The sequence below is a fragment of the Danio aesculapii genome, chromosome 17, assembly GCF_903798145.1.
Source record: "Danio aesculapii chromosome 17, fDanAes4.1, whole genome shotgun sequence".
Taxonomy (NCBI): Eukaryota; Metazoa; Chordata; class Actinopteri; order Cypriniformes; family Danionidae; genus Danio; species Danio aesculapii.
This window is the reverse complement of record NC_079451.1, coordinates 6,197,531-6,224,991: the sequence shown is the minus strand read 5'-3', so window position 1 is coordinate 6,224,991 and position 27,461 is coordinate 6,197,531. Positions and strand designations below refer to the sequence as shown.

At 39.3% G+C, this 27,461-nt stretch overlaps 1 protein-coding gene across 2 annotated transcripts in view; it reads left to right on the top strand.

Annotated features, from left to right (window-relative positions):
* Nucleotides 1-25,267, top strand: part of asxl2 (ASXL transcriptional regulator 2) — a 29,389-nt gene extending 4,122 nt beyond the window's left edge. The window contains exons 2-13 of one of the 2 annotated variants that reach the window (XM_056476584.1): nucleotides 118-200; nucleotides 4,487-4,595; nucleotides 4,729-4,873; nucleotides 10,258-10,376; nucleotides 12,934-13,051; nucleotides 15,711-15,851; nucleotides 15,930-16,090; nucleotides 17,582-17,678; nucleotides 17,953-18,058; nucleotides 18,414-18,528; nucleotides 18,706-19,050; nucleotides 19,293-25,267. In XM_056476584.1, coding sequence (XP_056332559.1) covers nucleotides 118-200; nucleotides 4,487-4,595; nucleotides 4,729-4,873; nucleotides 10,258-10,376; nucleotides 12,934-13,051; nucleotides 15,711-15,851; nucleotides 15,930-16,090; nucleotides 17,582-17,678; nucleotides 17,953-18,058; nucleotides 18,414-18,528; nucleotides 18,706-19,050; nucleotides 19,293-21,146 — 3,393 coding nt within the window. In that variant the 3' untranslated portion in view covers nucleotides 21,147-25,267. Of the gene's footprint in view, nucleotides 1-117; nucleotides 201-4,486; nucleotides 4,596-4,728; nucleotides 4,874-10,257; nucleotides 10,377-12,933; nucleotides 13,052-15,710; nucleotides 15,852-15,929; nucleotides 16,091-17,581; nucleotides 17,679-17,952; nucleotides 18,059-18,413; nucleotides 19,051-19,292 lie in introns of both variants that reach the window. The other variant, XM_056476583.1, reaches the window with a different exon arrangement.
* Nucleotides 25,268-27,461: the final 2,194 nt, after the last annotated feature.

The window sequence follows — 27,461 nt, the reverse complement described above, 5'->3', positions numbered from 1 at the left end:
TCTAATGATAAAACCGGACTGACCGTCAGTTCTGCCTCATGCTTTCTCTGTGGTTTCTGCTGTAGCGTGAGTCACAGCTGCTGAATTGTTCACTTGTTTCCGTAATCCTGTCCGCAGGTGCTTGAGAAGTACCCCAACACACCCATGAGTCATAAAGAGATCCTGCAAGTGATTCAGAGAGAAAGGCTGAAGGAGATAAGGTGAGGTCACTTTCCAGATGTTTCTTTATTAAAACAGATCATTCTTCAGCCAACGCACTTTATTACTTTATTTTACTCACTGTCCCCCGTCCCTGAGATGTTTCACATCTTGTGCATTGTCATTTATTGTCTTTTATTTTTCCAATGCACATTTAATGTGGCCACATAACTAATTATCACATCTTTTTGTTGTTGTTGTTTGTTTGTTTCATTTCTCTGTTGTCTTCCAGAAGGTAAGATTATATAGTAGTACACCCTTCCCTGTAACTAACTTAATTTCATTGGCCGATCCCTATGCATGTTAATAACATGTGCCAATTGATGAAGCATGCAAAGGGACTCTGGCTCTGTTTCCACCTCATATTAACCTGCGCTTTCAGTGATCTGATCACAAGTGGTCAGTGGAGACGCACTGTTTTCAGTTGGTATTGAGCAATTCCATGCAAATGTCAAGCTTTCCTTGAAAAAATATAAAGACTTTTTTGGTTACATTAATAACGCATGTTTATTTTCCTCATTTAAAATAAAAAACATGTTTACAGATTGATATTTGTCTGATTCCATAACTCCCATAATAGCTGGAATTGCTCTATTATCATATTTCTGAATGCATCTCTTGTGATCATTTGGGTTTTGGATTTGCGTTGAGATCCTTTCCTTGTATTTCATCATTGGCAGTTGGTTTAAGTGTGACACAAGAGTACTATTAAATGAACAAACCCATTCCACTAAACAATTTTTGTTTAAAAGCTGTCTAATAGACATCCAAGCATAAACTGTTTGCAACATTGGTTCATTCTGAAAACGTAGCCCTATATACATTTCTCGAGATTGCGAATTATGTAGCTAGAAGTCTGACTTTAAATACTCATTCATCTTTAAAATGAATGCTATGGGGCGAAGAACGGTTCCAGAAAGCAGGTAAGACAAAACAGAAGCCAAAAAATAAAACAGACAAGTGAATAACAAGGTGAGAATGTGGTCAAATCTGAAAACCTGGTAAAAATCAGGCGAGGGTTTTTCTTTTTCTGTATTGCTTTTGGAAACGGTCGTTTTTTTTTCTTTGTCAGTTCGGTTTAGGGAAGTGGGTGGGTAGGTCAATCGGTGCTTTTAAAAACACTATCGGTTGGGTTTAGGGAAGAAGGAGGCTGGTTCAGTCGATCGGTCATTCAGTTAGTCATTCAGTCGACAGTGACTTCTGGTGGATTTATCAAGAACAGCAGGTGCGAATGGCACTCGCAAGAGAAATTTGAGATCTCAAAAAGCGTACACAGCGGCCTCTGGTAGATTCGTCAAAACAAAAACTGCAAAAAATGTAGCTCCTGAGATGTATTTGGCACTGTTCAGAAATGTATATAGGGGTATGTTTTCAGAATGAGCCTAGGTTGGCTTTTTTTTTTGTTAAAACAAGGGTTAATTTTGGTGTAAGACACCTAACAATAGTCCAACAATAAACTAGTCATCAAATAGACAGATTAGACAGACATGTGTTCCTTCCTTAAATTCTGCCTTATTTTAGCCATAATGTTTGAATGTCTATTAGATGTCTTTTAAAAGAGCAATTCCAGCATTATGGATGTGGATGTGATTTGCAGTAAAAACTTAAAACATAAATTCACAGAGAAAGTTAAATGTTAACATTATATTGGAACATCTGTTTATATTTTCCAAAACTACAAACCACAGAGTTAAGGGATCAGAAAAATATCTGTAAATTTTTTTAGATTTTAAATAAGGGCGCACTCACACTATGCTATCAGAACCTTGCCCAGGATCGTTTCCCGGATCGTTTAAGAAGTGTGAGTGCTCTGAATCGGGCTCAGGCGCGGTTCAGTTGGCCAGCCCTGGCTCGATTGGAAGAGGCCATATTACGCTTGTAGTGTGAGTGCAAAGTGTGCCTGTGCCCGAAACTGAAGACGAGACGTCACTTTTATGGGACTGTTTCATGTGGATTTATTAATCATTCTTACTGTTTAATGAATGCAAACTGTCGTAGATTATAAAGACGCAAACCCCTTGCTGCACGTCAGCTGCACCTTCAACGATCCTCCTAATTCCTGCAGCACGAGGACTTTATGATTGTTTATGAGCGTCAAAAGTGGCTGATCTGTTCGGCGAAATATTTGACTGCGTGTCACTGCGTATCAAATGACTAAAACGATATAACGATATAAAGAAATCTCCACTGTGCTGAGCGAGAGCTCTTCTAACTGAAGAGCGCATTATCGATGATGTAAGCGTGCACAGGCTCGAATGCAATGTGAGTGCGGGCCATTTGCATGGAATTGTTCGAAACACAAAATATTGTTGGGATGTTACATTGCACTTCTCAGTTTGACGACTTCATCCATAATATTCTACACCATGCCCCTCTTACCGTTAGTTTGCTATGAGGGAATGATGCACAAAAAGAAAGCCCCGCCCCTATTCAATATTCCACTTCAGTTGAAGTACATCAACATACTGAAATAAAAATCTCAGTCTTCACACAGATTTTAATACTAAAGTAATCTGATCAAATGTGCATTCGACAACCTCTAGATTTGGTAACATGAAATATTAGGGTGCTTTCACACCTAGACTTTTGCTTTGTAACCTGGCGCGTTTCCCCAGTTAGCGCGGTTTGTTTGGTATACAGTATGTGAAACCAGCAGTCACGCTCGGATCCGTGCCAAATCAATCAGTCCGAGATTGCCTGAATGAGGTGGTCTCCGCTAGATTGAAATGAACTCTGGAGCGGATCGATTGCAGTGAAAAAGCAAAACAATCAGAACCCAGCTATATCACAGTTTATTATGGATAAATAATAAGCATATGGCTATATGAAGAGAGAATTATGAGTAGGGTGAGATGTCATTCCTACCGGTAAATGTGCCTTTTCAAGCATGCTGAACTATTAACCCAGAACTGTTTATCCGTTAGGAAAACTGACCGAACTGCAGTCTTGGTTTATCAGTTATTTGTCTCTATAATGTAAAGCCTATAATGTATAATTTTACCAAGGGAGAGTCTTACCTTTGATTTATACTTGGTGACAATGTTGTGGGTGTCACCATTCAAAACTAAAGTGCACCTTTTTGCTTATAATGTCTTATTGCTCATCGTTATAAATTAAAATAAGGACGCATGACAGCTGAGCGGGACTCTGCAAAATAAACCCTGAAACTCTGACCAATGTGAGGAGAGTTTACTCGCACGTGACTTGTTTTAGCTCTTTTGGTGCGTTTAGAAACTTTGCCGTGTGAAAGCAAACCGCACCAAGTACAAAGTGCGACATTGTAACAATTTTAATTTCTGTTTCGGAACAAAACCGGTATGAAAGCACCCTTAGAGACCCTGGTTACACCTGCATGTCATATCAAATGTGTCAACAGTAACATATCATTACAAGCAGAGTCTCTATAAACCCCAAGCATTATGGTCATGGATTTGACCAAGGTTCTTGTCTTTAGAAATTGTTAGTTGCTTTCTTTTTGTCAGTTTTGCTTTGCCTTAAAAAAGTCCCTAACATCTACATACAGAATATTTGTAGTCAATAATGACTACACCAATCTGTCTGTTTTAATATCATTAGAATCTTCCAGAGTACGTCTAAAAAATAAGTCTTTCTGGAAAAGGCAAATAATAAAAAACAAAATAATAACTGATTTTTAACTGGCATAAATATGAAAACGTAAGCTTAGAAATTAGAAATGTTCTCTTGATGACTAACTAAAGTTAATTTGATTTTAAAAATATATAAACGGCCTACTACTAAATGCATAAAAATACTACTTAAACCCCATAACATAATTCCTCAAAAAATAACTGTATAACTTGCTAACTCAAAAGGTTAATAGTAGCATATAGATGACCCTGGATTTGAAATACACACATTAATTTACTTTTACTTTAATTTTTATATCTACGTACGTTTGCACTAATACTTCCATACATATTGCATACATAATGCATACATAATGTTTTCATACATATTGCAGAAATGATGGCAACATTATACTGTGCTTAACATAAAATTGGGCAGCATGGTTAGATTTGGAAGACAGCAGATGATCATAAGCTAGACATTTATGTTTTCCCCAATTTTGACTCATATCCAGTCATTCAGAATGTTACTGAGCATGTGTTGCAGTATTTTTATATACACTCTCTTTACTTAATAAAAAAATCTATTCACATACTATACATGCACAAATATGTGTAAAACCTCCACTGAACTCAGTAATCTTTGCAGATTTTAGGGTTTTAAAATTGAATAAGCTTATTTTATATTGTTTTTTTTTTAGTGGCACTTCTCCTCTTGCTTGTCTCAATGCCATGCTCCATACAAACTCACGTGGAGATGAAGGGATCTTCTATAAGGTACCCGGCCGAATGGGAGTCTATACACTGAAGGTAATTATCATTTTGAATGCATGATCTGCTCTGAGTATTCAGAATGAACTGTTTGAGATTCTAATAAGCTTTTGTTGTTGTTTTTTTGGAATAAGTCTCTGATGTGTTATGGCTTGTGTTTGTATGTGGGCAGAAGGACATTGGAGATGTGGTAAAGGAACTGTCAGAAGATGCTTCAGACGACAGCAGCGACAACATGTCTGATTCTCGATGCACAGAAAATACCAGCACCACTGGCTACAGCAAAGACGGACGCAGAAGAAGGTGGACGAGGAGAGGTAATGCATTTACTGATAAGTTTGTGACTGCTATGTTTTTAAGTAGCTACAGTTGTTGGTTTGTGAAGCTTGCTAAACATGACTAAACATGTTACAAGAGCATAGCATTTAATAAGTGACATCTATAGCTGCATCACCCTGAATTCGATCGCATTACCTCTGTATGCCAGTCTGGAACTCTCACCGCTTCACTAAATCACTTGAAACCTCAACTCTACAACATGGGTTTAATACCTTAATTTGCTTAATTGTTTCTTTGCTGAAGCTGTTCCAGAGCAATACATCAAAATGACCTAGGTGTCACTGTAGAGATGAATTTCTAAACTATTTGAAGCATCGACACATTTGCTTCGACTCTTTCAGCGTTTCATGAAGACTCAATTTTCTGACCACTATCGTCAGGACAGGCGGCAAAACAGCATAAACAGTAAAACAAAACAAAGGTCAAAACACAGAAAGTCAAGACAAGGATAACACTTACATAATGCTCAAAAAGAAACAAGACTCAGCAACGTATGCGTGTGTTGTATATTTAGTTCAAGTCCTCACGAGCTTCAGCTGTGTTTTTGTGTTATCGGGTGATTTGGAACTGGTGTGTGTAAGGTGCATAATGGGTTCTGTAGTTCAGTTCGGTGGCAGATGTATAGTTCAGTGACAGGGATGGTTCTCCAGTGATCTGCAAGGAATAGATATCTGGTGATCGTAACAATGACTAAAATAATAAGCTTTCATTGACTAAAAGTAGAATATATATAATTTCCAGGCATTTAGGTAATTAAAGTAATTAATGTGATAACTTAAAATGACTTATGATAAAGAATTGAAAGTAAAAAAACGCACCTAACAATATAAACACTACGTCAGTGGCACAAGAGCCTTCAGAAATCATTGTAATATAATAATTTTGTGCTCTTGGTTTATTGTTATAATTATGAATGGCGAAAAAAGATGTTCTGCTACAGCATTTATTTTAAATATGTAATTTTCAAAAATGATTCTTTAAAATAAAGATTGTCTGTGGCATTATTCATTAGTTAATCTTTGCAAAATAAATAAATATTACATTTTTTAAAGTAAACATACTGACCCCAATCATCTGCATGATAATATACATTTAAAGATTTATTGACATTTATTTATTTACCAGACGCTTTTATCTAAAGCAACTTACAAATGAAGATAAAAGAGAGAGTAGTGGTATATAAATGCTATGACAAGTCTAAATTAGTTCAATATTTAAATTGTACCCTCCTAGGATACAGAGAGGAGAAAGTGGTTTGTCTAGCCGACTCACCTGTGTGTAGCACACTCAGAATCGCACAATACATTTCATTTACAATTACATTATTCACATATATATTTAAAGAGTATTGCTGTACTGCTAACATGCTAACGTTCTGTTCTTAATGATCAGGTCTGAATCAAAAATGAGGACAGGATAAAGGACATTACATTTAAAAATGAAACATATTTTACTTAATAAAATTGACTATTATAGACGTTCATCTTGAAATATTCATAAATTTTCCATCGACATAGTCCCTTTATTCATCAGCGGTCGCCACAGCGGAATGAACCGCCAACTTATCCAGCATATGATTTACACAGCAGATGCCCTTCCAGCTGCAACCCAATATTGGGAAACACTCATACACTCTCAGATTCACCATCACACACTACAGCCAATTTAGCTTATTCAATTCACCTATAGCGAATGTCTTTGGACAGGGACTAAGCCGAAGGAAAATGAATGAATGAATGAATGAACTAGAAATTAGGAAAATAAGAAAAGTGCAGAGAATTTACAATCTGTGAAATAACAGTAAAATGTAGAATAATGAAATGTAATAATAATAGCATTATTAATGTTAAAAACGTACACTACATGTCACAAAGCTGTAACTGAAAGCAGTTCACTAAACTGTTCTGATCTATCACTAATGTGAATAAAAACAAATAAAATTCTAGTTGAATTAGTGAAAAAATCTTGGAGGATATCAGAACTCATGCCTCATGTTGTCAGATGTTTCATGTCGATTTTAGCATGATCATGTAACTCATACACAGATACACTGAATGCATTATATATCTGTGTGTGATACAGTAAATGTGCCCCCTTAGAGTCAAAATATTCTTTGAATGCAAAACACCCTTTAAACAGGAAATTCAACTCGCTCTCTCTTTCTCTTTCTCTTTCTCTCTCTCTTTCTCTCTCTCTCTCTCTCTCTCTCTCTCTCTTTGCAAAATTGATACCACTTCCTCATATACAGAGCTCAGTACAGATCTATGTAAACAAATGCAGGCTTTACGACAAGACATCTCGCAGTATACGTTTTTGAGAATAAAGAACTCAAAGAATGCGAGTTCTGGCAGATTCCAGCACTGTAAGTAAGACATTCTTAATTCTTAATATGCTGGTCAAACTCTAATGGATCGAAAAAAAGAGGATTGTTGTGTCAGACCAAAAGAAACAAGCTGGAAAAAGCAGGAAATAATTATTGCAATGCCAGCAATTTATTTAGAAGAGTTATTTTGAGTAGTTTGACTTCTGCTGTGCTTGACTGATGGTGATTTTACAGTGTATTTTTATTATGCCCTATTTCTTATGTTCTTCCACCAGTGATGTGTTGCCACTACATATTAAGGCTGATGAATATATAATATAAGTTTTTTTTTTTCCGCCTTGCATATACAGACCTTGTGCATTCTGTTCATTTCAGTGTGTCACAGGGTAAAGTTATAGAGCTGGCTGAATAGATGAGGCTTTGTAAAAAACATAAGATTGTCTTGCTGCTGACATTTCAAAACAATTTATGGAATAAATATATTTTTTCTCTCAAACGTGTATTTATGAATATATAGATGATCTCATGGAGAAGGGAAAATGCCATTTCTAGGTGTTACAGCAAATTAAAAGCATAGCTCAGCTTTTGTTGAAAATATACAATAATACATTCATTCATTCATTTTCTTTTCAGCCTAGTCCCTTTATTAATCCAGGGTTGTCACAGCGGAAAAACAGCCAACTTATCCAGCACATGTTTTACGCAGCGTATGCTCTTCCAGCTGCAACCCATTTCTGGGAAACATCCACACACACTCATTCACACTTATACACTACGGACAATTTAGCCTACCCAATTCACCTGTACCACATGTCTTTGGACTGTAGGGGAAACCAGAGCACCCGGAGGAAACCCATGCGAACACGGGGAAAACATGCAAACTCCACACAGAAACGCCAACTGACCCAGCCGGGGCTTGAACCAGTGACCTTCTTGCTGTGAGGCGACAGCACTACCTACTGCGCCGCCTTGCAATAATACATACTCAATAAAATATATATTTGCACCAATTTACTTCCACAAAATGTATTTGAAATGTTTAAATAGACACTTGCATCTAAATGCTTTTTAGTTTTTGAGTGTTCGAGAAAAACATAGTTTTGTTTTGTTTCGACATTTGAAGAATACATTTTTTCGATATTTAAGATAACATTTTTGTCATTTGGGGCATTTTGCATCAAATCAGGTTTGAGATCAGATCATCGGATCAAATATTTAGATTTTGATTTAATTTCTTCATAAAATATCAAAAAAGGTCAATTGTTTTATGTTTTAAATATTTATTTTTAGAGCACACATTACAAATGTTTGAATGTTTTACTTAAAAATGTAATTAGGTATGTACCGTTGTATTGGCCACCAATATTTATCAGCCAATATTGGATAAATTTAAAGCCATTGGCATATCAGCAATATTATGAAAAATGGCCAGTACCGATGGTTATAACTAGGGATGGCTGATGTGAAACTGGCGTTTCGACACAGTGTCGAGATCCTAAAGCCCAAGTGTTTCGAAACACTGTATCGAAGCATGATCCGAAACACTTCAAGCTGACGCGTATTCTCCGGTGCACCCTGCGCGTGAATGCAAAGCCCTCGCCGTGGCCGATGCTGACGTGCATTTCTCAAAAAATGTAATAACGTGTAGCGCAAGCTCTGTGATTGGTCGGCAGTACTGACGAGTGTGGGCGGGACTGAGAGCCATGCGAATCCGTTGGAGCAAGTGTTTACAAGTCCCGTGAAGGAGCTCTGGATGGGATGTTTTGTTTTGTGCTTACCTTATGATTAAAGTTGTTGCACGTCCGTCAGTTCCTGCCTCTGAATGAGCGAGTTTGAGCTACTTCTACATTAAGGTAGCATTCAGAAAAAACAAAACACCCACGAAGCAACTCACACAGGAACATAAAAACCTTAGTGCCAGCTAGTGATTCAGAAGTGTTATTGCATAGCAACACAAGCAGCACGCAGAAGTATAAATGCACAATGCGCAAGGCAGGCACCATGGGTCACGCCGATCAATTGATGCAGAAGTATAAACCAGGCTTAAGGTGACTCGAAACAGTCAGGTCACATGACTAAAGTGTTTTGAAACACCAGGTCACTTGACTAAAGCGATTCAAAGCATCGGTCATTTCAGAAGTGTTTTGAGACCTAGCAAACCTGAATTTGATTGACAGGGTCTCATGTAGGTAGTTGAATGCAAATGGATCCAATCCATATTCAGTCAAATTATTTACTGGAGAAAAACTAGCTAGTACTGTATAGTATTGAGTGCAATTACTGGTATTGGAATCAGATAAAGTCCTATACAGTCTTTTAAGTGCATCTGGAGTTGAGGATCCTCATGCAGATTTATTAAGAGAATAGTCAGGTAGGTAATGGTCAAACAGCAACAAACAGTAACATGAGGGTAATCCAAAAGCGTAGTAAGCAAAACAGGCGAATGGTCAGGACAGGCGGGAAGACAACATTGAACAATGAACAAAGCAAAGATCAAAAACCATGAAAGGACAAGGCAAGAGAAACACTTAGAAATGTTACAGGGGAACAAGACTCAGCAAAGTCTGTGAGTGTGCTGTTTATATGGTCTGATTAGTCCACTTCCAGGTGTGTAATCAGGGGAATCAGAAACTGGTGTGTCTGAGGTGTACGATGGGTGTTGTAGTTCATTAAAGTGGCATATGTGTAGTTCTCCAGTGATCTGCATAGGCTAGATCGCTGGTGATCGAGACAGATAGTAAATTATTCAAAATTTGGAAGATTTTTAAATGTTATAAATGTTTTATTCTTTATAGAATCAAACCAGTTTTAATATTAAAAATACTGAAACCCATCCTTAATAATAAACAGATGGGGAAGAAACGAGTTTCAATTTTCCATCGCTATATATTGTACCTTTCAGTGTATTTGCAAACATGTTGTTTTAGTATCAAAATAAGCATAGAGTTTAAATATGTCTGCAATTTGTGTGTGCATTGTGTGTAAATGTTTGTGGTACAGATGTTGGTAGCTAATGTATTACTTTCCTATCTTTCTCAGTGCCAACAAAACTGCAGTCTCAGCCGTCCTCCCCGCAGTCTCGCTGTTCATCTCCTTCAGTCTCCAGCAGCAAACTCATGTCTCCATCACAGAAACACAGCAAGAAGGCCCTCAAACAGGTGCTGCCGTTCACACCTTTTTTAATGTGCATTTCTCAGCTTATAAATAGCAATTACTGGAAATAATGTTTGCAATTTTATATAGCAGAAAGGGAATGCATCCATTTATATTCATAACTTAGTAGGGAAACTCATCATAAAAACACTTTATATGTTATGTAATATTGTGGTAATGCTTGTTTGGATAAGCAGTATTTTGTAAATAATAAAAATAATAAGCCTGTAAAATTAATAAATAAAGACACAAATTTTATCAACACAGGCTCATTCTGAAAATGTAGCCTTAAATAGATTTTTGGAGATCGCCAATTATGTAGCCAGAAGTACGTATGGCTGCATTTCGTCTTTAAAACTAACTCTATGGGGCGGTATGATGCCATTCCTTTTCATGCTTACCAGCTGACTGCTTACCTCAGTATGGACGGCTTTCCCTCTGTTACTAATTTGTCCAGTAACTCGCCATATACGTCGGTGGACTTGAGTCCATCAACGGCAACCTTTGAGTTTGATGAAGAACGATTCCAGAAAGTGGGTAAGATAATAAAATAAACAAAATAAATAAAATAAACAAGTAAATAACAGGGTGAGAATGTGGTAAAACCTGAAAATGTAAAAATCAGGCAAGGGCTTTTATTTTTCTGGATTGCTTTTTAAAACTGTTGGTTGGGTTTAGAGCATAGACTGTAAAATATATGGACGGAGCATCCGTGACGTCACCCATAGGTTTCTGAACACTGCAAAAGAAGCTACAAGTAGGCGCGGCCAACCGTCGCCATTTTGTTCGCGCGTCATCGCACCCACGGCGGGATACCAAACAAGGGCAAAGAGGCGGAGAGTGGGCGGAGCTACAGACACCTGCTGGCACTTTGCTTAGACCTAGCAGACAGACTTTACTTTGGGAGAAACGCTTGATACTTTATTACCTGCGACTCGCTTGTGTTCTGACCACATGTGCTTGGCTGTACACTATATCAATAAAGTGTTTAGACTTTTAAAAACACTGTAGTAATACAGTGAGCCACTAAACATTGTTCTTATGACGTTTTTCTACAGGAGGAAAACGCGAATTACTTCCAAACACTTCAGATGTGTGTGTGTGTTAGTAAATGCAAGACTACTGATGAACTCCAGCATAACACTGCATGACAACGCTTTAGATGACTGTTCTAGAGCCTACAGCTAATCAATCTGTCACATTCTGGAGTGCTTTACGGGTCTAAAGAAAAATATTAATGATAAATGATCTTAAATAAAACAAATACATTTATAGAGATGGTATACAATTATATAACTTTACTCACATGGGAAACGAGGCCACATGAATGGTTTGTGAGCACAATTAAATGCACACAGCATCCCATATCATCTGATAATTGTAAGAAATAAGTCCAAAAGGCAGCTGACTGTGTAAAGCCACATAAAACAACACAAAAATACGATGAATATGCAGAGGTCAGTGGCTAATCTGCCGGATTCAGCTGAGGTGAAGTGACGGCGACCAGCGAGACCTAGCTGTCACTCAAGTGGCCACGCCCTTAATTATGCAAACTTAATATGACCTAAAATAAAGGAAATAGATGAGTTATAAAAAAATTCACCCCCCTCACAGTTGTCATGGAGGGTATTAATAGCTATATGACCCAAAATCGTGCTTTGTACCAGGCTGTAAACACCTTTTTTTCTGTTGTAAAGTTGGCCATTCTAACAGTGGGCTCAATTGCCACTTGCTCTATTATGGAGCCAGGACTAGCGGAATTTTGATGAATTGCAGTTTCAGTTACTTCCGTATTGGCTTCCCGAGAGAGAGCGGGAGGTTGCCGCTTGGTTTAGAGAAGTGAGTGGGCATTGCTCAATCGGTGGTTTTGAAGACACTATTGGTTGGGTTTAGGCAAGGAGGAGAGGGTAAGTCAATCGTTCAGTCAGTTATTCAGTCAGTCGACCGACAGTGGCCTCTGGTGGATTTACGAAAACAAAAACTGCACAAAAGCATAGCTCCTGGGACGTATTTGCCGCTCTCCAGAAATGTATATAGGGGTACCTAATCAGAATCAGCCTGGGTTGACTTTTATACTTTTTAGTTTAAACAATTGACATCCTTCTTGTTGCTCTCGTATGTAAATGGTATAACGCACTACTAATAGCTACACATATATTTCAATTTTATTTACATTTCTATACTATATTTAAATTTAGATATTACTTTAGTTTAAGTAACAATTTCCACTGTTAGCTGTAAAATTAAAAGGGATTGTCATCAAAATTAGAGGGATTGTTCAAGAATATGGAAGGATGTTGGAAAAAAACTATTTTTGTTAAAATAAAGTATATTTAGATTTTCTGACATGCGTCAGTAAATAGTGTGGAAATTTGTATTTTTGGGAAACTATCTCTTTAAGTGTTACCAAATCTTCATCAATGCTGTTGCGCATTATACAATAAACTGCCATTTCACTCAGTCCTACTATGATATTAATAGCTTTTGAGACCCTCATGCTCTCTGTAGACAACATACCAGTAACCTTTGTTATTCTCTATCGTTCCACTTCTTTATTTATAGGCACTGAAACAGCAGCAGCAAAGAAATCAGCGGCGACAATGTGGAATCTCTAACGCCTCCAGCCCACGACTGCTCCTCAAGACTGTCAAAGACATGGCTCATGACTCTTCCAAATCTTGTAAATACAGTATTTGGTGACATCATGCACTTTTCCAATTTAGTTCTAGTTCCAAGTACCAATTTTCACTATCATCTAGTGGCTTGTTACTTGCCAATTATTAAAATATTGCCTGTTTATTAGTACTTAAAAGTTTATTAGTTCTTATAATTACATATTCTGCATACATCCCTAATTCTATCTAGAACATGAAGCTAAATTACTTCCTTAAAAACTTTTAATAAGCAGCAAATTAGGAGTCTATTAAGGCAAGTGCATATAAGTTTATTAGTACATATAAAGTACATATTCTGCATGATCTTATTCTACAACCCTAATAAAGTCACAGTTAATGGTTTATTAATAGTGAGAATTGTATCTTAAAATAAAGTGTGGCCAAAATTAAGAAATAAATCATGTTGTGAATGCTTTAAGTTTACTTAAAAGACTTACAAAGTCACAAAACTCATGTCAGTGGTAAACTTTCACTAGTTAAACTTTTCAAGGACTCCACAAATCACATGTCCAAGCTCGGTTAAAGGTGCAATGGGAGATCTTGAATGAAGAATGCTAATGTTAGCCTGATAGCACTGAAACTCTTTGTCCCACCCTGTAAATCGCCATCCTACACCTAATGAATTCGCACTATAGTAAACTTTATAGTAAACTTTATACTACACTAAGTAATTACAATACCTAACTTAACTTTTAAAAAAGGCAGGTTGTTGTTTGCCTGCAGTTTTCTTATGTCTAAACCGTGTTCGTGAACATGCCGATGATGTAATGCCTTCTGCACAAACATGGTGCTCAGAGATATTTAATTATATATTTTGAGAGACAAGAAGAACAGCCTATCAGAATGTTTGGACTGGGGTTGTGTGATTAATCGAAATCGAACCGCAATTGCACTTGAAGAAGCTGTGAAATGAAATATATATATATGTAATAACTTAATTTCCCCCACCCAGAGCAAATGCGTGACTGCCGTCTTTGTGTGACAGTCTTACAAGCCAATTGAGTGAGCACACTTTCGTTCTGCCCAATTAGAATTGTGCAAATGAACTATACGGAACGCAGACAATAAAAAACCTCACACAAACAGGAAAGTATGGACAAGTGGGATAGTGGCGTCTGCTGCTTCATAAGCATTAATTGATTAATTAATATCTAAGAAAGCAGCACTGGTAATATGGGAATATTTTGGTTTCAAAGTCATAAACACTGAACTAAAACATCATTTTTAATTATTTTTAAGAGATGTCGAAGAATTGTTGCCACAACTTACAGATTATTGAGCTGAAGCTTGATTAAATCGCAAATCTAATTGCAATAAAAAAAAATCCCCCCACCCCCCCCTCAAAAAAAAATTCGAATAGTTCGAACCCAACGTTTTGATTGGTCAAACTCCTACACCTTCCACATTATATTAAAATACATGTAAATACACGTGGACCACTTTATTTAGGGTGCTTTCACACTAGCACTTTTGGTCTGCACCTGGGTTCGTTTGACGTCGGTACATTCAGCTAGTGTGAATGTGTCTTCTGAACTCAGGTGTGCACCCGTGAACCGTACCCGAGTGCGCCTGGAAGAGGTGGTTTGGGGTACGGTTCATGCAAACTCTGGTCTGGTTCACTTTTGGTATTAATGCAATCATACCAAATAACAGAAGTGAACCTGTAGTTATTCCAGTTGGGTTATTTTTTGGTATTTTTCTTCAGGAAATGACTGAAGGCATATATTATGTTATCATAACGATATAATAAGGCAATAAGATTGTAACTAAACTGCGCATTTACACCCTACTCATATTCATGTAAACACACAAAAACAACATTAACATTATAGCAGACACTGTAAAAAGGTCATTCCCAGCCACTTTTAGAGTATCATCGAGTGACAGAATGTTGTGGGACTGCTATACAGGAGTTATTATTAGTGATTATAGATAGCGAAATTTAGCAGTTTTTATTTTAGCTTTTTTTTAAAGCATGACAGTAAATCACGGACGCGGTTATGAATATATTAAAACATGTGCTTGTTTGTTGTAAAAATTCATAATAATGAGAAAAAATCTAAATTTGTGCATCTCCTGACTTCTGGGTGCAGCTATGCTGCCGTTTTGGCTGGTGTATTCTGGGAAATTTTCCTAGCCCTTGGTTTCGAGTGTGGTCCTGAAAAATCTCTGTGCGAAGGGCTATCTAGCCCTTTCCCTTGGCCCTACGCCTTCAAGCTAAAGAGGATTGGGACAGGTTTAAGGGGAACGGCTAAGGGGTAGAATTGGGATTGGGCCTTAATGATTTCTATCAGGATGTAAAGAGACTTTCGACTAGCAAAACAAAAATAGTTCACATGTTGCATCTTTAACTATTATACCAACTCAAAATTGCACACATTGCAACACTGTTAAAAATACATGGTTCCACACAATTCCTTCATGTTGTCCCTACACAAATCGAGCTAACTGAAATGTTTTTACAAATTTAAGTCGATTGAACTTAAAACAATTAAGTTGTCCCCAAAAAGCCTCACGAATTGCGTTTAATCAGCTCATTTTTAAATAAGTAGTTTGAACATGCAGGAAAAATTATTTGAGTAAATGTTGATGCTGAAATTATGTATTGTGTGAATATCCATAAAATACCTACCAAAAATTAGACTGTATCTCTGTTTGCTGCAGCCTGGGAGCTGAAACAGAGAGAATGCTGCCCTGCCAGTCCACAGAACTCTACCTCCAGCTCGTCCTCCTCTGTCAAAGCAGATGTGTGCCACACGTCTGGTGCCCGCAAGGTGTCGCAGCGCTCCAGCCGGCTCAGTGCCAGTGAGTATGGTCACCCATCAGTGTCATTAGTGTCAGTAAATGAGATGCTGTAACTGATCCCGCCGCTTGCATTTTCAGGACAATTGAGACGCAGCAGGTGTGAGATAGATGTGGAGACACCAGATTCCATCCTTGTAAACACCAACCTGAGAGCACTAATCAACAAGCACACATTCTCACTGCTGCCTACAGATTGTCAACAGAAGCTGCTTAAGATGCTGCCTGAGGTTGATCAGCAGGTATTGAAACGCAGAAGTCTGTATCATTTTGTGATCATGAGTCACTTGGGGAGTAACAAGATCTCGCAAGATCCGATGTGTCTCGTAAGATCTGACTGGTCTCACGAGCACATCACGTAGTGCTGGTTTGGATCCAGAGCCTAGTTACAAATCAGTCCTTTTACTTTCAACATAAAGCAATGGCTCAGAATCAGGAAAAGTGGTTATTAAGTAGCACCAAAACATTGCTGAGCTAGAAGTAAGAACTGCTTGCGTCAGGAACAGAAACTATTTTGAACGCCTTATTTGAAATAGCAGCATAGCAACACATTATTGCTTTTCAAATGACAGTGCTCTACATGAACAGGTTAGGCCGGTACAAACCAAGCCTAAAACACATAGCACCAACAAATCCAACATAGGCTTTTTCTAAAAACATAGCCCTATATACATTTCTGGAGATCGAGAATTATGTTTACAGAAGTTCGTATGGCAGCAAACGAACGCTACAGGGCGGAATGACGCTGTTCCTTTTCGCGCTTACCAGCTGACTGCTTACTTCCGTATGGACAGTTTTCCCGCTGTTCACAACAAGCGTACACAGTGGCCTCTGGTGGATTCGCAAAAACAAAAACTGCAAAAAAACGTAGCTCACTAGCTACTTTAGGTGCTCACTAAAAATGTATATAGGGGTATGTTTTCAGAATTAGCCTGGGATGAACAAATCTCAACTGTGTTGTCGCCTCACATTAGATTGCATCTGGACCAAAAAACTGCATGTGAACACACCAAATGGAGAATATCTGACTGAAACTGAAGTACGTTCTGCGTCTGTACAAGAGGGCATGTCTTTCTGGTCCGCTTGGGGCATTAGTCTGTTTTCTTGTTCCGCAAAGGGAAACCGAACTTCTGATGCACACATACAAAGTGTAAAGCAGCATTTAGTACTACCACAGTAATTGGACATGCCCACGACATGCCCTCAGAGGTCGCCAGAAGTTGCTCACTCTCCGTTGAAATTAACAGCCGCTTGTCGCTTTGCCGCTGCGAGTTGCATGTGTTGTGAATGAGGCTTTCCTTGTATTCTTATTCTGTATATATTACAGCACTCTACATGAACATTTTATTATTCCTTGTAATCTTCGTCTATACAAACTATGGCGCTCTGCATGGGTACATTAGATTTGCTGTGATTGGATGCTGATTTAGGTTCATTTTACCTACATTTTGTGCATTTAGTGATATATATTACTAAAAGACTATATATATATATATATATATATATATATATATATATATATATATATATATATATATATATATATATATATATATATATATATATATATATATATATCATTATATATATCATTATGGATTTCTTCTCTTTTTAAGACTCATCTACCCAGTCTCATCTCGTCTCATGGGTTATGTCTCATCACACCCTGTCTCTGATGTCTCTGAGTCTCTGATGGTTTGATTGTGATGCCGAGTGCTCTTTCTGTGTTACAGGCCAGTATGGATGGAGCATTGAAGGTGACCAGCTCTGCCTTGAACAATGAATTCTTCACATCAGCAGCACAGTCTTGGAAGGAGAGATTGTCAGAGGGTCAGTTGTTTTTCATGTGGGTTAGAAATACTTAAAAGCCAGTACTGCCATTTGTTTGGGTAATCCGATCACATTTAGTCAGCTGAGATGCAATTCTGCATATACCTGGCATCAACATATGTTTAACACTTAACACATATTTAACACCATTCACTTGTGATGAGATTGACAAAAGTGCATCTTCTTACTGGGTGTGAAAAAACTATACATATCTTTAAAACATTCACTTCATTGTGAGTGAACCACTTTATAATGGAACTGTGTGTGTTCACAGGTGAATTCACGCCAGAGCTGCGACTGAGAATGCGGCAAGAAATTGAGAAAGAAAAAAAGGTGGATCTTTGGAAAGAGCAATTTTTCGAAAGCTACTATGGTGAACAGTAAGTCAGCCACCTCACCTTTTATATATACAAAAAGGAAAATCAGACTAACTCTAAGGGGCCATTTACCAACAATGCTTTCAGCCAAAAATGGGAAACTTTCATTTACACCACAATGTCATTTTTGGAACTGAAAATGCATAAATTTGAAAATGGGATTGAAGGGGAAGTTTATAAAATGTCAGCATTGTTGTGTCCATGTAAATATCTGAAAACAAAAGTAATTGAAAAGGATGATGACATGTTCCTTTTAAGTGTTTAGGAGAGTGTAGTTTTGTTTAATGGAAAATAAGTGATGTTTTGTTATTGAAATCCGAATCCCAATTCTAATTTCCTGTCTTCTCCTACTTTTCAGTTCTGGCTTGTGTATAGAGGAATCCAAAGAGTTGACGGAGGCTAAGGAACTTCCTGAACCAGCTAAAAGAACAGTTTTACCAGTAAAGCCAGCGATTGTCAAAGAGCCTCAGAAGGTAAACACAGTGATAGAGGTCATCCACATGGAGTTGAGATCCAGAGATGTAAAATCAACTGTAACACATACCTCCCCTGAAGAGCCAGTCAAACTTCCTGCTTCAGAGAAATCACGTTTATCCTTAGACATGAAAAAGGACGCACAGGTGGAATTGATTCCAGTGTCTTCTATACAGAAAATGGTGGATCCCAAACCAGACGTTGAGAAAACACTGGAGAGTGAGATCAGATGTAAGACCCCAACATCTTCTTTGGAAGCAACGTTAACCTGCTTGAAAAGAAAAGAGACACAGAGCACTAAAGAGGAAAGTCCTGTTGGCGAGGCTGGACAGGCATTGGCAGAAAGCAATAAGGCTGGATCTACAATAACTGCTGTCACATCTGAACCTCTGAAAAGAAAAATATCTAGTGAAGAAGATGCAGAAGTCATAACAGAGAAGAAGCCCCGCACCTCTTTATCAGAAGTGTCACCCACAGCGACAGCTAGGGAAAAAGTAGAACAGAGAGTTCCTCCTCTCAAAGTAAGTTTTAGGGTTTACCTTCTAAACAAACCCTTCACCCTAAATATTATACTGCACTGTATTACACCATTTTTACAGCAGCAAACACAACATTGATTCAGGGTACACCTTATACCAAGGTGCAACATAAGTGTAACATAACATTGATACTTCAAACACAAAGGACAATATGCCTTATGCTTTTTCCTTGAATTGAATAATACCTGGTAGATCACATAGTATCATCCCCTCTTTTTTTGCAGATCCCAGTCTCAAGAATACTCTCTGCCCCTGCTGCTATTGAGCAGATATCTCCAAGGACTCCTGTTCCCTTGACCCCTCCTAGTGTCCGACCGGGACGTACAGGTGCACGCACTCTTGCTGACATCAAGGCAAAAGCCCAGTTAGCACGCGCACAGCGTGCTGCCGCAGCAGCAGCCGGATCATCTTCCTCAAAGGGAACTGGCTCAGTTGGAGGTACCTCAACACCCTCTCCAGCTCTGTCCCTTTCAGAAGATTTTTCACCAGCAAGCAGCAGAAGTCAATCTGTGTCACCTATAAAGTTAAGCTCGGGATCTCCTGCCCCTGAAGGCACAGTGATTCTCTCACAAACCTCTCCTTCCTCAGGTTCTGCGGGACACACAGACCCTGTTTTTGCACAGGCCTTCAGTGCGAGCCAAGGTTTTTTAAAAGAAAATCGCTCTTTGTTTGGGTTGCAAACCACTCAGTGCTCGTTGAACCCAATGGGCAAGGATCAGCATTACCTTCTTTGTCCTGAAGGCACACTAGCACCTTCAGGACAAGCAGGAAACATGACTGTCTCAAACACACTTGCACAAAACCAGAGACTACAGCAGACTCTTTTTGCAGGTGCATCAGCTGCCAGGCTTATCTCTTCAATCCCAGCAAATAATCCTCTGGTCACCCAGCTTCTTCAAGGTAAAGAGGTTCCCTTAGAAAAAATTCTCCCAAAGCCACTAGCCAATGCTGAGGTTCAATCTGTGGCAATTTCTGCCATGGATAAAAAGAACCTTGACACCACCACTGCTGGGTTGAAAAAAGACAGCCCAACAGTTCAAGAAGTCAGCAAATTTGTTCCTTTTGACCAACCTGCGAAGCAAGTCAGTAGTAGGGACAAATTTGAAGTCGGCACTCAGGACAAGATCCTCCAACCACTAAGGGAGCAGAAGCACACCAGCTCAAACCGTCAACCTCCCCAGTTTCAATCCTGCCAGTTAGGTCACCTTGAGAGTAGCCAGGACCAGAGTGTCCATCTAGGAATCTTTGGACGGAAAAGAGTATCGAAGCCAGCTATGACAGGACACTACCTCCTCAATGTCTCCACATACGGTAGAGGATCTGAGAGCAGCAAACGGCCACACTTGGCTAGTAATACAAGCACTACCCTCGCCAACCTGAAAAAAGAGAAAATTGAAGCAGAGGATAGTGTGAAAGGGACAACAGAATCACTTGCAGGTACCACCTCTCAAGGACACGCACCTTTCCCAAGTGTCAAAGTGGAACAGCAGGGATGTTTCATCAGCAAACCAGATGATGGTTTGACACCTCAACCATGTACTGATGTAAAGTCTGAATCTCCATCACTGAGCTGTTTGCCCAGCAAAGAAGAAGGCAGCTCTTCTACTAGAACCAAAGAAACATGCTCAAGAGGGCAGCTTGATATGTGCAGCACTATACAGGGTAAAACAGAGCCATATCAATTAGGTGACTGTCATCAACGCATGTTCTTGCCTCAGAAAGCCCATAATGGAACTCCGTATGGTGGCAGTATAAGCATGACTGTCCCTCATGCACTGAACCACAGCATGCCTGACACTCCGTCCTGCAGTGGCGATAGTGAAACGGCTGGTGGAGGTATGATGTCTTTTTCCGTCACGGTCACCACCATACCTGCCGGTCACCTACTGGATCAGAGCAGTCAGAGTGAGACCTCACCTGAGGAAGCCTTCATAGAAACCTCTGCAATGGAGGATGTCCAGTCAAAGTGCTACTGTCGGCTGAAGGCCATGATTATGTGCAAGGGATGTGGTGCATTCTGTCACGACGATTGCATTGGTCCATCCAAACTATGTGTCTCATGTTTGGTGGTACGATAATGGTCATGTGGACGAACTGTGACATTCATTGATTCATAAAGAAAAGAGCAATCATACAATCAAACAATAATTTTACCACTGTACAGTAGTGGTGCTCTCGCTGTGGTAATCTACTCATGCATCCGTTGTCATTTGAGAGGCAGGCTCTTATGCTGTTCTTTGGGAGTAATTCACTCAAAAGTGAATTGCGACCGCTAATAGTGCTGTTTATTTGCACTTATATTCTGCTTTGTTTTAGCGGCCAATTCAGGAAAGGAATTATCAAATCAGGTAAAGGCCAACAACAAGTGCTGTTCTTGCACGTCAATCCCAAGCACTAGGGGCCAGATTTACTAAATAGAGCAAATTATCGCGAAAGTACAATCACATAAAAGTGCAGATCCCATGAAAGGGATGTAAATTAATAAATTATTATAATAATTTAAGCACAAACACAAGAAGAGCTGTTGATAAACAGGTATGTGTAATCTACTAACAACCCAGGGTTAACTTCATGTCTTTTGTAAATCATTTTTTGTTTGTTGTTTTATGCAGAAAGCTGCTAGTAAATTCTGGCCCTTAGTTGTGGAGAATATGACAAACTACCGTAATCTGGAATGTTTACTGTTCAGTATGGCTGCACTACTGCAATCCAGAGACCCGAAACAGTTCTGTAAATTGTTGAAAGTGATCTGGACAACACTGTATGCCTGCATATATGCCCGGTTATCATATTTTTATCTATCATGTGCAATTTCAACACTTCTGACTCGGGCGTTGTTTACAGTAATGCGTTTTTAATTGAAAAGTATAGGTTCTGTTATGTTTCCACCTGACATTCACATTACTTCGGCATCTTTGACCTGTCAAAACAAAGCGTTTTTAAAATGTTAAAAACTACAGTGGCCGAGAGAGCTGAACGTGCTGCAGTTTAAGAAGACATGTGCAATTACAAAAAATGAAGTTACCCTTTTTTCATGAAATTACTCTTTATGCTTAGATGCCAGGATTCTTGGAACCTCTGGTCGGCAGCTTTATGCGTATAAAGAGTCACATTTGGACAGCTTTAAAAGCATAGATTTAAATTATTTTACTTGCTTTTAATGTCTTTGAACAAATCCTGCTGTTGATCAGCACCACCTCCTGGACTGATTATTTAAAAAGTGCGATCTAATGAGAATGAAAAACAACCACTGTGAGTAATTTACCCTTATCGTTAGATGGTATCTTCTGCCATTTAAATGGAGCATTGTCATCGCTAAAGTCAACATTTTCTCTTTTTTTCAAATATATAACTAACATATAACCAACCCAAACGATGGTCCAAAATGTTTGACACACACACGTGCGTCTCATTGACACATTGATTTAAAGAGTGGCATAAAGTGAAAATAAAGTGGCATTTTGAAATGACAGAAAAACACATGGTAAGCACTACACAAAACAAACTAACTAAATGAAACATACTGTAAACTGCTCCCGGGTTACAATCAACATTCAAATCAGCCAGCAGAGTATCAGTCATGTACTTTTATTTTTTTGGAAATTTAATGCCTTACATGCCAGTAATATGGTTTGCTCTTAATAATACAGTAATGTATTGGGTGTGTTGTGTGTGTGCGCACTGAGCTCTGTATAACACCTGACAGATCTGACGGTTTTTCTCTCGCGCTTGAACCACATCTGACAGAAGTATAACAGCTTTTAACACACATCTTTTAAAATCAAACTCGTGCATCACCAAAAAACTCCCTAAGCCACTCAACACGGTACTAACACCCATTTTCGGATCGAGATTTACCAGTTGTAAACGCTGCAAATGGAAGTTCTAAGTATCCTATCGGAAGCCGTTGCTTGCTATGGCGCCCTCCATGCAGCATCCAAGAAAAAGGTCTATAATGTAACTTTAAAACAAAAACGCACTAGTGTAAACAGCCTTAAGTGGATCAGGGGTGGTTTGTGAATAAGACACAGGTTTTTGCACTAATAATGCAGTGTGCAGCTAAATTTACAGAAATCCCTTTGTTTATTATTTTAGGCACAAAGATAAATGAGGTTTGGAAAATGTGCAATGCCGAGTAATACTTCCTATCATTCATTAAGGCACCTTGTTTTTGACTCAATATTGAATAGTGGCAATATTTACGGCTTATTCCTATCCGTGTTATATTTTCATAACAATTTTAGAAAACTAAACCAACTATTTTTGTAGATGTTAAAAATAATGGTTCCCCCCTTCCCCCTACCTGTCAGATTTTGGACACATAATTCCAACCAGTTTGCTTGATTAGAAACAGATACTTTTTTTTTTTGGTCTTTGCTTGCTGGTTTGTAATGCAAGCAAAGAACCACATGACTAAAATACCAGTTCCTTTGCAGAATTACTGTGAATATGTAAACCTAATATATTAACCTGCCTTGTTCCTAGGTTTATATGGTACTGTTAAAGGTTATTTATGGGATAGAAGGGATTTTTGTCAAAAACAGTTACAGGCTTCTCTTATATGGGTGGGTTTTACTTGAGAGAATGACAGATTTATACTGATGATGGCAATAATTTGTATATTTACAGTACAATATTTATAAAATGAAGAGCATTAGTCCCTTACATCTCATTTTTTTTGTCTAAATAAAAAGATTTATTATGATTGCACTTTTTTATGTTCAATGACAAACTTGGCATCTTCAAAAGTTATATATTTGTGAGGTTGATGAGAATGAAAGCACTTAATCGAATAATAATCTATTGTACCCTCTCAGGAGCAAAACCAGGTCTTAATCATTTCAGTAGCCCGTGTCTAATCATTCACACGAGTGACATTGCCTCCAATTGGAATATTGGATATTCCCTAGTAAACGAATGCAGAGCAACAGCAAAACTATATGAGCAATGAAGTTGAACACTCAGAAGGGAGATTATATGAAGATTTTCGGTTTGTTTTATATTGTAAATACTGATTTTCTTTTGAAATGTACAAAACTATTCCTACAAAACATTTGTGTAACTTAAACATATCCGATTGTCTACTAAGGGGTTTTTATTTAACAATTGCAGTCACAAATCACGATTTTAATCATGTTTCATCGTTTAAAATTCCTGTCCCAAAACAATTCTGCTACATTTTGATACCAGTTGTTATGTGTATGTCTTTCAATTAGTTTCTTTAATCATTCGCCTTCAAGGCAGTAGAAATGTAAACAAAGTTTTAGCTACGATTTGCTTGGTAATATACCAAAGTCAATTTATGGGAACTAGATGATCAGATTTTGTTTTTAATGTCTGTAGTTACTCAAAGTAATATATTTTAAGTAATATATTTTAATAATAATTATTAAAGAAGTCTATTTACAAATCAAAACGTTTAAAGAAACAGGGTATTTACTATGTCTTTATATTGGCTGTCCCGTTTTGGTATACCTTCATCCCAGGTGTACAAACTTTTTACACATTTTTTTTGTACCCTTTCTTTTGTTTGGCTAGTTTGCAAAGAATCGATGTACCCTCATGGTAGATTTTGAATCGCCTAATATTATCTGTGAGCTCACTTTATTGATTGCTAAAAGTCTAGCTTCTTACTGAAAAACAATCAGGTTTTAGTGTTTGTCTTGTGTGGATACAGTTAGCGTGGTGGTTGGGTTGTGCTGAATGTCTTTGGGTGTGAGGTCGGTTTTTCTGGTTTTTCATAGAGACATATGCATCTTTAAACGTTCAAGAGACTCCACGAATATAACTGTGATACCTCCGTTATACTTCATATCTGAACCGATATGATCGTAAAAATAATAGTTAGGTTAGATCATAAACAAGCAGCGTTTAACTATTTATTATGGGTTATTTACTGCTGATTTTTTCTTTGATAGAGTGGCGACGCATGACTTTCCACTGCCTCTATCCTCAACCATTTATGCCTGTGACGTTTTAACAAAACGCTTGGATTTTTAATGAACGAGTCTAATGTTTTCCCCTGCCGTGATATGACTCCAGAACTCTGGAGTGACTTCCACAATGTGTGTCATGTTATGTTTTTAAAAGGCAAATATTTTATGTAAAAAAGGTGAATGTAATATAGTAATTGTAATCAGCACTTGTACGCAAAGTGTATTTTATCAAGAAACAATACGATTAAATGCAGTAAAACAAATGCAGTTTTTTTGTTGTTATTCTGTGTATTTCATTTAATTATTTATACAATACAGTGCTCAGCATAATTGAGTACAGCCCATTTTGAAAATGAATATTGTTATCCACTTTTCAGTGAATATAGGCAGTGTAATTTGGTGCATTTTAACAAAACAGATTTATTAAACAGATATATTTATTAAAATATTTTAGTCACCAAACATATTTATAGCCAGTTTCTGTGCCTGACGATCACGTTGCCGTGGTCCTAACCTTCGACCACCACCCGTTCCACAATGCACCAGCCCCTTACGGCTCTCCCTGCAGGTGGTGGGCCTGCGGGAGGTCACCTCACTGGGAGGGAAGGAGCCCGAGCTTGTGCGGGAAGTGGAACGGTACCGACTAGAGATAGTTGGGCTCACCTCCATGCAGAGCTGAGGCTCTGGAACTCAAGTTCTTGAGAAGGGCTGGACTTTCTTCAACTCTGGAGTTGCTCACGGTGAGAGGCGGCGGGCTGGTGTGGGCTTGCTTATAGCTCCCCAACTTAGCCGCCATGTGTTGTATTTTTCCCCGGTGAACGAGAGGGTCGCCTCCCTGCGCCTTAGGGTCGGGGATAGGTCTCTAACTGTGGTTTGTGCCTACGGGCCAAACACCAGTGCAGAGTACCCGGCCTTCTTGGGGTCCTTGGGAGGGGTGGTGGAAGGTTCCCAGACTGAGGACTCCATTGTTCTACTGGGGGACTTCAATGCCCACCTGGGTAATGATAGTGATACCTGGAAAGGCATGCTTGGGAGGAACGGCCTCCCTGATCTAAACCCGAGTGGTGTTTTGTTATTGGACTTCTGTGCTAATCACAGTTTATCCATAACGAACACCATGTTCAAGCATAAAGGTGTCCATCAGTGCACATGGCACCAGGACACCCCAGGGCGGAGGTCAATGATCGACTTTGTGGTTGTATCATCTGATCTCCGACCGTATGTCTTGGACACTCGGGTAAAGAAAGGGGCAGAGCTGTCAACTGATCACCACCTGGTAGTGAGTTGGATCCGCTGGCAGGGGGGAAACCTGGACAGACCTGGTAGGCCCAAGCGTATTGTGAGGGTCCTCTGGGAACGTCAGAGGGATTTTCAACTCTCACCTCTGGAAGAGCTTTGACCAGATCCCGAGGGAGGCTGGAAACATGGAGACTGAGTGGTCCATGTTCTCCGACTCCATTGTTAACGCAGCCATGAGGAGCTGTGGCCGTAAAGTCTGTGGTGCCTGTCGGGGCGGCAATCCACGAACCTGGTGGTGGACAACGGGATGCCACAACGGGATGCCGTCAAGCTGAAAAAGGAGTCCTACAGGGCTTGGTTGGCTTGCAGGACTCCCGAGACAGCTGATGGGTATCGACGGGCCAAGCGTGCTGCAGCCCGAGTGGTTGGGGAAGCAAAAACTCGGGCCTGGGAAGAGTTCGGGGAGACCATGGAGGAAGACTATCAGTCGGCCCCAAAGAGATTCTGGCAAACTGTCCGGCGCCTCAGGAGGGGAAAGCAGCTCCACATCGACGCTGTTTACAGCAGAAGTGGGGAGCTGTTGACCTCGACTTGGTATGTGGTCGGGTGGTGGAAGGAATACTTTGAGGATCTCCTTAACCCCACTGACATGTCTTTCATTGAGGAAGCAGAGACTGGGGATGCAGGGGTGGACTCACCCATCACCCAAGCTGAGGTCACTGAGGTAGTTTGCAAGCTCCACAGTGGCAAAGCAGCAGGGGTGGATGAGATTCACCCTATGTATCTTAGGTCTCTGGATGTTGTGGGGCTGTCGTGGCTGACACGTCTTAACAACATTGCATGGAGGGGGGACAGTACCTCTGGACTGGGCAACTGGGGTGGTGGTTCCCATTTTTAAGAAGGGGGACCGGAGGGTGTGCTATAACTGTAGGGGATCACACTCTTCAACCTCCCGGGGAGAGTCTATGCCAGGGTACTGGAGAGGAGGATCCGGCCAATGGTTGAACCTAGGATCCAGGAGGAACAATGTGGTTTTCGTCCGGGCCATGGTACACTGGACCAGCTCTATACCCTCACCAGGGTGCTCAAGGGTTCATGTGAGTATGCCGAACCATCCACATGTGTGGACTTGGAGAAGGCATTCGATCATGTCCCTCGTGGCATTCTGTGGAGGGTGCTCGGGGAGTATGGGGTCAGAGGCGATCTGTTGAGGGCCGT